This window comes from Octopus sinensis, linkage group LG1 (assembly GCF_006345805.1).
Source record: "Octopus sinensis linkage group LG1, ASM634580v1, whole genome shotgun sequence".
Classification (NCBI taxonomy): domain Eukaryota; kingdom Metazoa; phylum Mollusca; class Cephalopoda; order Octopoda; family Octopodidae; genus Octopus; species Octopus sinensis.
The window spans coordinates 71,882,075-71,894,286 of NC_042997.1; the positions used below are offsets into that span (position 1 = coordinate 71,882,075).

At 35.0% G+C, this 12,212-nt stretch overlaps 1 protein-coding gene across 1 annotated transcript in view; it reads right to left on the minus strand.

The window, feature by feature from the left end:
* Positions 1–12,212, minus strand: part of LOC115213637 (A disintegrin and metalloproteinase with thrombospondin motifs 16) — a 408,361-nt gene that overhangs the window by 212,656 nt on the left and 183,493 nt on the right. The window contains exon 2 of the mRNA XM_029782588.2: positions 7,951–8,026. Within this exon, the coding sequence (XP_029638448.1) occupies positions 7,951–8,026 (76 nt within the window). The remainder of the gene's footprint in view (positions 1–7,950; positions 8,027–12,212) is intronic.

A 12,212-nucleotide genomic window follows, 5' to 3' on the forward strand; every position in this document is an offset into this window, starting at 1 on the left:
CTGCTGCTGATATTTTTTGTCATTGTTGAAGATGTTAACACTACATTTTGATTAGAAAAGAAAAACACTTTTATCTTGGATCTCTATGAAGCGGGTTCATGGCTCTTGATCACATTTGTTTGTTGTTTTATTATTAATGCCGTTGCTGTAATACAATACATACAACATTACACGACTTCATCTTATATATTGTCTGTAATATAAGCCATGTTAAATGGTAGAAAACACGTTATCGAGACATGACAAGACAGGACGGCGGAAAATAAGAAATGTAAAGTAAAGCAAGTAAATAAAATGCTAACAAAATCACAAGATGAAAGTTCATCAAACCTCAGTAGACTGCCGACTATGTTATGTTATGTTGTCATCTCAATTTTTCAATGGCCAGGGCCTTCTTTGCAATAAAGAACTTTGCTTCTGCATGCTCTGATTTGTGTATGAGATAACTAGAAGGGTTTGTTCAGCAACCCTTTTTCATGTTTTCATGTGTTCAGCAACCTTTCATGGTGATGGAACATTCATATTTTTTCACTTCGAATTTTTCTTTTTTATAGTGAATAATCTGAAAGATTACTATCGGGTGTGTGTGTGTGTGTGTAGGCATAGGCATAGCTGTATCATAAGAAGCTTGCTTCATAATCACATTGCTCCGGGTTCAGTCCCACTACGTGGTACCTTGGACAGGTGTCTTCAACCATAGCCATGAGCCAACCAATGCCTTGTGGGTGGATTTGGTAAACGGAAGCCCGTCGTATATACATATATCTGTGCGCGAATGTGTGCGTGTGTGTGTGCGTGTATGTGTGTTTGTGTGTGTGTCATTGTGCTCTTGAGCAAAACACTTTATTTCATGTTACTCCAGTTGACTCAGCTGTAGAAATGAGTTGCGACATCACTGGTGCCAAGTTTTATCAGCCTTTGCCTTTCCTTTGAACAACACCGGTGGCGTGGAGAAGGGAGGCTAGTATGCATGGACGACTGCTGGTCTTTAATAAATAATCTTGCCCGGACCTCCGCCTCTGAGGGTAACTTTCTAGGTGCAATTGCATGGTTATTCGTGACCGAGGGGTTCTTTACCCTAATATATAATGCTTCAAATTAAATTTATGCACGTTTGCATGTCAGTGTATATGAGAGCAAGAATGTCATTATGTATATATTTTTTCATCTTAAGGAGTTTGTTTCCCAATCATTCAGTTTTGGGTTCGATTCTATTGTCTGTCATCTACGGTAAGTGCTTTTATCAAAGTATCAAGCAATCCAGTCCTTGTGATTAAAAGACAGAAATAATGGAAACCCGTTGGGTTGAATGTACATACCTGTATTACGTTGATTCTACCAATGGATTACGTGGATGTAAATTAACTACGTCGCTTACACAATAATATAATGTGTGGGTAATTCATCTGGGCGAATAACTGGGTTACTCATTACCGAAACCAATCCGAATCAAAGAATGCGCATGTGTAGATTTTATGCGAAGTAATGCTATCAGCAGACTTCTGATATATATATATATATATATATATATATATATATATATATATATATATATATATATATATATATATATATTATTCAGCAAGAGCGGCAGCAGTTGTAGCAGCAGCAGCAGCAGTAGTAGCAGCAGCAGCAGTAGTAGCAGCAGCAGCAGCAGTAGTAATAATAGTAGTAGTAGTAGTAGTAGTAGTAGTAGTAGTAGTAGTAGTAGTAGTAGTAGTATAGTAGTAGTAGTAGTGGTAGTAGTAGTAGTAGTAGTGGTGTAAAATTATCACGGCACTAAACATGTACTATCTTTGACACCAAAGATAACATATTTTTTAGAGGTTTACTTCCGGTACCCAGGAGTCAATGACAGAGTTGTGTCAATATGATTCAAAAGACAGACGCTTTACAGGAAATCATTCTCAAAGAGATCTGGACGATGGTGTAAGAGGATATGAAAGTGGGATGATGGACGAACAAATGTGTGTGGTCTTCATAGAAACAGCAGGGGTGCGGTTGTCGATTTTTGACGAGATATAATCGAATCGTTGGTTTCTGCACTATTTACTACTTGTTCATTTATCGACCTCGAATTTGATACAAAGATATCGACTTATTGTGAAACTGTTGAAAGTGTTTTATACAACTTATGCAAGTTCAACGTCCTCAAACAGTATTTATATGTGTCACTAGGCAAAAAGCCAATTTTCTTTGTAGTGGGCGAACGAGAACAGTATTTCGTCCCACCCATTCGTATATCACTCTCTACCATTGTTATCAACATTGATATAAATATTAGTGTGATGCCTGGAAATTCTAAGCAACATCTTACTGCTTATGGAGCAAGAGAAAAGAGTTAAGATAGGAGTCAGGAGGAGATGATGAGCAGTGATTTGACCACCTCTGCTGACCCAACAACGGGAGGTTATTACTGTTAAGGTTAAAAAAAACATCTAATGATCGTTGGATACTGCTTGATAACTTCAATTCCTCCTGGAATGAGAAGAAAAGAGCGATGGGTGGTTGTGCGTAGGATGGGAGATGCAGCAGAAGGAGCCACTTGCTGGTTATGGAGCAAGGGGGAGGTATAAAGCTGGCAGACATGAGGAGATCTGAGCACCTCTGCTGAACCACCAACAGAAGGACGTTACGATTCGAGATCGAAACACCCGATGTTTGTTGGATAGTGTCTGATAACTTCAATTCCTACTGGTCAAAGCTACGTTCACGAAAGTGAATGGAGAAGAAGCAACTTTTTCTAGGTGTTATCAATAACATTGTTCTTATTTGTTTTGGCGCATAAATTTATAGATCTTCATAACTTTATTTTATTACGTGATAAAATTTCGATTATGACTTTCACTTCGTTCCATAGTTAATGTAGATAACACTCGAACAAATGTCATGATAAGCAGAAAAATATTATAGATAATTGTTGTGTTTACGCAGGGCGCAACGAAGATGCAATTATATGGTATTTATTTTCTAACCTCTAGATCATAAGATCAAACCTTGGAAGAGTCAAAACTTACTTATCGTCTTTTGTAAGACTCCAAAACATGCAGGGAAAATATATACCGATTTGTTTAGATCTGCTATATCTCCACCTCAAAATTAAATCTTATGTCTATGGAAGCAACTCTGAATTGATTCATTTCAACGTTAATTTATCTGCTATTTACCCATAAGATAGATTAGATTGTACAATGTTTACGAAAGGCGAAATGAAAATGACTACAAGAAAGAATCTATCCAGATCTTCACGCTGGTTCGCTGAGACACTTAACACTAAGATATTCGTCTATCTTTTTGTACATCTCATAACTTCTTAAAGTTCAACAACATCGTGAAGTAAATGAACAGTCATATATGCTGTTGCCATACGAAGATTAGTTAAGCCAATGAGAAAGCTTCTATGTCATCGTTTGACATGCTAAAAATAGCAATAGCATTTTGGTATCCACCTCAAGTCATAAAATGGGATACATTAAATAATGTTATTGAGTTTTTTTTTTAAGAACAAGACTGTAGGTCTAAGTGTCAGGGCATCAATACAGATTAATTATGGTATATATTCTGTTAGAAATGGTATCTATTTATTGAAGAATCCTAATATTGGCACAAACCGACAAAATGTGGGGAAGGTTATAGACTACAGCATTTAGCTAAAGAGCATATTATGAAGCCCAGGTGGCTAAAAGTTAATCTCGCTGCATCTGAGCGCAGAAAGTAAAGAGTGGTTACTAACTACTACATCGTATATTTTATTCTATACTTTACCGATTCTTTCGTCTATTAATAACGCAATTTCATTGAATGATGGAGATGCCCCTGCGTTTAGCGTCGTTACTACCTGAATGACTAAAAGCATGTGTATGTGTGCCGTTTACTGTACATTAAAAATATGTGTGTGAACACACACACACACACACACACACACACACACATTTATGTATATCCACTACATATGTATACACACGCACACACACACATACACATTTAAGTATATCCACTACATATGGTGTGTTTGTTTGGGGCGTTGTTATCTAACTCCTCCAACATCGTTTTATCGATTTTGATGAAACTTGACACGTGCGTATAATTTATGTCTGGAAAACTAGTGACATACTTAGTTTGTTGAACAAATCGATAATAGGGTCCCTGGAAGGGATTCTTATATCTACTGCATATAGCTAATATATTATTTTTAAACATCCAAGGAAAATAACCCATTCGCTCCTGAAAGGGATCCTAATATATAGCCAAGGGAAATAACCCATTCATGTTAGTAAATTATTTCGTATAAATCAAATTGTGTATGCTTATTTTTTTTATATTTGAACTATTTGAGTTATTTTCGCAACTTATCTAGTACAACGCTTAAACAAGTAAATAGTATTTTCCTAAACTATAGGTCCACTTATTTCGGTTAGTGACTTATTCACGAATATACCATCACTAACGTCGCTGAGGGCAATATTCTCTGCGAATACACAAAAGCTTTTTTCAGAGTTATTTACTTTGAACTGTTATTATCTCATATCTGATTAGCCTGTTATTACGTAACATACTTCATGATTTTTGTATACATACCTTATTAGTATTTCCTCCTAAGTTCTATATACTCTAGGAACGTATCAAAGCCCTTTTCGAGGTTACTTTTTTTGAATTCTTACTATCGGGTAATTGATTTCATATTTATTACATAACTGACTTCACAATTTGGGTATTCATAACTTATAGGGAATTTCTAAAAACAAGACCCTGTGTAAGACAATTCGGAATTCTCAATAAATGCACAAAAACCGTTTTAAGGGTTACATACTTTGTATTGTTGTTACTGGATTAGCGAAATAATTATGAGAACGGAACAAAGGGATAAGCCCCGCTTTCCCGGGAATTACCGGATACGTCAGCTAGTATACACATACGCGCGCATATGTCATGAACACCCGCAGATACAAACCAACGTGCAGATAACTGAGTTGAAGTGGGTAGTTACAAGATTGGCTGTTCTGAAGTTTAAATCTAAAAAGTCCCAGTATACTTGGCTCCAAATGATAATGATGATGATGATGATGATGATGATGATAGTGGTGGTTGTGTTAGTGGTATAAGAAGTCTTATTGGGATAGTGCTGCGGTCAGGATCTTATTAACAATACTCATCTCAACGAGAAAATATTTATGAATAAATGCTTTGAAACCAAAAGACTTAAACCAGATTATAAATCTACATTAACATTAATGGTCACTGATTGACTTGGTCATGTTTTAAGTGGTATTCTCGAAAAACTAGAGTTTCCAGGCAAAGAAAGTGAGAGAAGTTTTCAAATCTAGTTCATAAGCTGAACAGTCTATAAGCAAGACTTTTATACATTTCAACATATAACTCTTCGCCAATATTGATTTAACATTTTGGCACATGGCCAGCAATTTCGGGGGAAGGAGATAAGTAAATGACGTCGACCCCAGTACTCAACTGGAACTTATTTTATCAACCCCGAAAAGATGAACGGCAAAGTCGACCTCAGCGGAATTTGAACTCAGAACGCAAACACGGAGGAAAATCATTTTTCTCAGCGTGCTAAATTCTACTGATAGAGTTGGAGACCAGTTCCTTCTTCATGAGTTACCACTACAAAATTCTTTTACTTTTTCTAAGCCAGGAAGAATAAAAGTCAAATTTATTTATGAGGAACTTGAACAGAAAATCCTTATAGGGATGGACTGTACCCTAAAGTATACCTAAACAATGCTTATAGTGATGGGCTGTACCCTAAACGATACCCTAGACTTCCAGTACTTTTTCCTTTTTTTTTTATAAAATACATTTCTGCAGTATTAACTGAGGTCTCGATTGATTTACAACTTATTGGAAATCTTGCTAAAGTAAACAAAATGCATGCACTGAGGTTGATACAATGGCCTGCTGCTTCCCGAATACTTTCATGAATAAGGATAAAAGAAGACAAATTTGTGAACCGAAGAGATCAAGAGCTTGTGAGTAGTAAAAAAACGAATGAGAAGAAAGAGAAAAAGAGAAAAGAGTACGTTGATGAAAGACCCGTTGATGAGAAAGTTCGGTGCATATAGATAGGGAGAAAAACAGATGCACAATATATGCGTGTATTTCTTTATGTGCCGATATACGCATGCACGCATATACACACAAAGACAGAGAATAATAATTATGTGAGCTATTCCTTTCATTCAGTAAGCTTTTGATGCGCCAAATTGAAAAAGGAAAAGAAAGAATAGATCAAAAAAGAAAGTTGTAAAAGATCATCGGAAAGAAAAAAAAGATGACCCCCCCCCCAAAAAAAAAGTTGTGTTCTTCATTCGAAATATGTTCTTTAGTTTCTTAACTTTTTCTCTGTGGCTTGAAATCGTATTAGGCACAAATGTTAAATAGATATTTCCAGTGGTCTCCCCGCTCTAAACAAAAAAATGTACTTTTGTGCAAAACATGATTTCAGTCTACAGTCTGTATATGCGAGATCACACACACACACGTACGCGCGCGCGCAAACAAAATTTCTATACACACATGTGCGTGTGCGACCAATTTGCGCAAACAATATTTATGTAGATAAGTTTATACGCATCAATGCATATATATCTGATGTGCTTTGCGTGCGGGTGTGTGTGTGTGAGTGAGTGTGTGTGTGTGTGTGTGTGTGTGTGTGTGTGGTGTGTGTGTGTGTGTGTGTGTGTGTGTGTGCGCATGTGTATGCTTGCATTTATAAGTGTGGATATCTATGCTCACACCCCTATATTCGCATACAGTCAATGAAAACTTCACTGATAGCGGTACCCGGTTGAGACAGATTGTTGAGTATCAGCCATTATAAACAGCTACTAATCAACACTAAGATTCAGATTTGAACGCGAGACATGCCGTAACACATTGGTAGTTTCTGGTCTAAAGTTACATCAAATTAATTTGATTAGATTACTATTCTTAATATTCTTACGAAATAAGGCTATGCAGATTAAAGTTGAAGCAATAAAAACACAACAAAACGTAAAGAACGGATTTGAAGACTATTCGTAAAAAAAAAATGATCACCGTCATTTTTCATCTGCATACATACAGAATGATGCTACATACATACACACGCTACCCATACACGCCGCTACCCATACTCACACACACTTATGTCGATATCTATGTTGTTCAAAGAACGCCTCCTGATGTTATGATTTTGGTCTACTCAGAGAAAACCACACTTCACTGAAGAGATGCGAGTTGTGATTCTGGCGATGTTGTAAGAAGAATATAAGCATCAAGAATGCTTATGTCGTTACATTGTGCTCTCTCTCTCTCCCTCTGTGTAATCTTTCGATCGTTGATAGGTTTAGCAAATTAAATCACTTTATACTATTGAGAATTATTAATATTGTTTTATAGTTATTTATTTGCAACAAATCAGTTCAGTAAAAAAGATTTTGGTCCAAGTTTAATGGAACTGCCGCTATATGCGGTAATTGCCAGATTTGTTGACAAATGGCTACTGGTAAAATGAAATTATATGAGAGTGTATGTAACGCGGTATTTTTAAACATAAGACAATTTCCCTTGGATCGTCAGCATTAGTTCATTTAAAAATTTCCATTAATTAGAGGAAAAAATTCTTCGTAAGAATATTATGCTGTATCGAAATTAAGTGTTTAGATTTAATTTGCCTTCGTGTCTGATTAGCATGCTGGTATCTAGACGTTGTGATTTGATGACCTACTCCAGCAGCTTATTAAGAAACGGTAACTAAAACTCAACGTAAATCCAGAGAACTTGAGCATAACGAAACTAATGCAGGTACCATAATGGTGTATAAAAAAGACTAAAATCTGCGAGTTACCCTCTCCAGCACATGTCACACGAATGACGTGTAAAATTTGTATTAGAAACTGTTATATCTTTCACAAGAGCAGTCGGAACTTTTGAAGGAATATGACAATTTACCTTGTACATGATCACTTCCAGGAATGCCATAAGCATGTAATATCGTCAATAGTCCAATCAGCCATATCAGTAAAATCTGAAAGTTGAGGAAAAGAAAGATTTGAATATATTTTGTTATTTTAGATTCATTTTCATTAATATATTTTGGGGGTTTTATTTCTATTATTGATAGAGGTAGGTTATATACAATGGAGTGACAACGCCCGATATATTTATGAACACTTCCTGTCCAATCTCAACATCTGCAGGTCAAAGACTTCGAGAATAGGGAGAGAACTGGGGAGGTAAAACGGCCTGAATGCTTACAAAAGTGAATTGATTGAGTCGCTTAAGCATTGAATAAAATTATTTCGGTAATTATTCCGAATTTTTGCAGTCTGGGTTCAAATCCCGCTTAAATATCAATACAAAAGAGAGAGATAAAGAGAGAGTAACAATGGGAATATAAAATGATGGAGTGACAAATAGGTAGAAAGATGTGTGCATTGGCTCACATATATATGTGTTTATATATGTAGCTGTTTACATACACATAAATACATACACACAGCGAAATAGACAATCGCGCAATCCATATTTTTGGCCTGGTGTTGCTTTGGAAAAAAGGAAAAGAATAAGCAAGGTTAATTATGCATGGCACTACAAACCATGTGAAATAATATATTTTGGGTATGTAAAGCTATTTGGACTTTGATGCCTTATGAAGCGTCGGCCGTTCAGACATTAGACATATGTTTTAGATTTACAGGGGAAAACAATCAGAGTATATTATATTTACACCTTTCACAATATCAGTAGATGAAGATTGATACGATTGAAATTGTGTAACATCCATTTCTTTCTCAATAGCACAAATGACGTAAATAAATAAATAAATATATAAGGGACTAGAAGAGATACCTGGCGTTGCTCGGCATTAAAATGGCATAGATTTTTGTTGTTGTTTCACTTATAGCGGTCATTATGACTGCGGCCAGGCAGGAGCAACGCCTTTAGTCGACGAAATCAAACCCAGGATATATTCTTTATAAGCCTAGTACTTATTTATCGGTGTGTTTTGCCAAACGGCTAAGTCACGGGGATGTAAATACAGCAACATCGGTTGTCAAGCAATGGTGGGGTTACAAAGACAGACACACACACAGATATACATATATTTACATACATATATACATAGACATATATATACATATATAAATATATATATATGCATGTATATACATATGTACATATTTTTACATATATGCATAAATATATATATGTGTGTGTGTGTATACATGCATATATATACACAATACATATATACATGTATATATATATGTGTGTGTATACACACATACATATATATACATATAAATATATACATATGTATATACATATAGATCTATATATATGCATATATATATGTATAGGGAGAGTTTACGAAAAAAACATAAGACGAAGACAGGTGGTGTACAAAACAAACAGATGTATTAGTATAACGCTCAGGAATAGAAAAAGTCTTTTACGTTTCGAGCTACGCTCTTCTACAGAAAGGGACACAGAAAAAACAAGGAGAGAAAAAAATGTGTGTAGTGGCTAATGATCTATCATGGCGATACATATACATCTATACATATACATCCATAAATATACTTCTATATATATATATGTACATGAATATATATATATATATATAATATATATATATATAATATATATATATATATATATACATACATGTATTTATATGCATATATACCGGAGTAAACACTTAAATGTGAAACAAGGTGGAAAAAAAGAGTACTCAAATACCAGTGGTAGAGTAATATGCTTTATTTAAAGCAGCAGAAAATTCTACAAAACCTGTTACTCTGAGTTTCGCGTTGCCGTTCATCGGACAGTTTTTGCAACGCGAAACTCAGAGTAACATGTTTTGTAGAATTTTCTGCTGCTTTAAATATACATATATATATGCATATATATAGATCTATATGTATATACATATGTATATATATATATGTGTATATTTATATGTATATATATGTATGTGTGTGTATACACACACCTATATATATACATGTATATATGTATTGTGTATATATATGCATGTATACATACACACACATATATATATATGTATGCATATATGTAAAAATATGTACATATGTATTTACATCCCCGTGACTTAGCCGTTTGGCAAAACACACCGATAAATAAGTACTAGGCTTATAAAGAATATATCCTGGGTTTGATTTCGTCGACTAATATATATATATATATTAATAGTAATAGTATGACAATAAACGAATGAATGAGACCTCGATATTATGTAAATAGAGAAATGTATCTGTAATATAAGACAATTATTCGGATACCATAATAAAACTCCGAGTTTCAGATGTTGGGGCGGAAATCTGCTCCTGCATCTCGTCAGTTATTAAGACAAAAAATATTTCTATTTGTGTTAAAGCTCGGAGATTATTATGGCAACCGAATAATTGTCACATAATATATATATATATATATATATATATATATATATATATATATATATATATATAATATATATATATATATATATATGCATGTAAAATGGTTTTAGCATTAATAGGGAAAGTATTAAACCTGAAGTATTATCTTACTTTACAATAGAGATGCTATTGCTTCACTTTTGACACATAATACTGAAATCGTGTAAGAAATAAGAGATTGCTCCGAACTCGCATTAGGCCAAGAAATACACGCGAACACACACACACACACACACACACACACACACACACACACACACACAAACACACGAACACTCACATATACATGCACATTCTGTGTGAGTGCAAGAGAATTTGAATGTATTGAAGTATATTTTGTGTGTGTGTGCTTGTATCATAACGTGTGTATAATATGCGCTGAAGCGGCATTCGCGTGTAGATTTATCAAAACTTGGGTGTAAAAACATTTCATTTCTTAAAAGGTGCAAGATACATGTCTAAGTATACATCGACTGAACATGTGCAAAGCATATGGAATGGAAAAAAGTGAGGTAAACATTAGGTGAAGAATATACACCAGTGTTTGTTCAAGATGAAGATATGGTTGTTTAAACGTACCATCTGTTGAATAAAAATTTATATTATACCTTAGTGTTGTTGTTGTTGTTGTTATAGTGATGGTGAACGTAAATTTACCCTAGATGATTCTCACTGTGTAAAATTAGGTACCATTTTTGAGTAAAATGATACCGAGAGAATGTTTGTCTCTCATCGCTTCCTGTCTTTGATAAAATAGATATTAGTAATATAATAAAGATTCACTTAATTTCATTCACTTAATTTACAATGACAACATTTCTTATAAAGCTCTTATTGCACCTTATAATAAATTATAGCAGAATCTTTAGCGGGTGGAACAAAGTGTTATGTGATATTTGTCCTATTTCTTTAGGTTCTGAGTTCACATCGCACTAAAGTCAAATCAGCTTCTCTTGTCTTGAGTGTTCCATAAAATAAATTACTAGTGAAATACTGTATACATACATACATACATACATACATACATACATACATACGTATGTATGTATGTATGTATGTATCACGTGACCGACCAGACCATCAGATGTTGTTACACATCGCGTTCGCATTGTTTTAGCCTTCGAGTGACGCCACCCCGCTGACTAAGCGAGCAGGCCAACAGAAGAAAGAGTGGTGAGAGAGTACAGCAGGGATCACCACCCCCTGCCGGAGCCTCGTGGAGCTTTTAGGTGTTTTCGCTCAATAAACACTCACAGCGCCCGGTCTGGGAATCGAAACCGCGATCCTACGACCGCGAGTCCGCTGCCCTAACCACTGGACCATTGCGCCTCCATGTATATATATATATATATATATATATATATTATATATATATATTATATATATATATATATATATATGTATGTATGTATGTATGTATGTATGTATGTATTTGTGTAGGTATATATATACAGGGTCATCCCATAATTAAGGCGGTTTTTTCAACTGCATGAGCTAAAGTCGAAGAGGAGCGGGATAAGCTACCTGCATCAACTTGCTATAGTAGCAGGTAGTAATCTTAGTGCATGTTTTAAAGAGTACAGTTCGATTTGAACAGGAATATTAATGCAGTAAACGGGGGATAGGACAATAAGCGTAAGCCAGTGTCAACGGTGGTTCCAGAAATTCCGAGCAGGAAACTACAGCCTAGAAGATGAGTCATGTCCAGAGAAGTTTGAATTTGGTCATTCAACCATTCATTGATGCCTG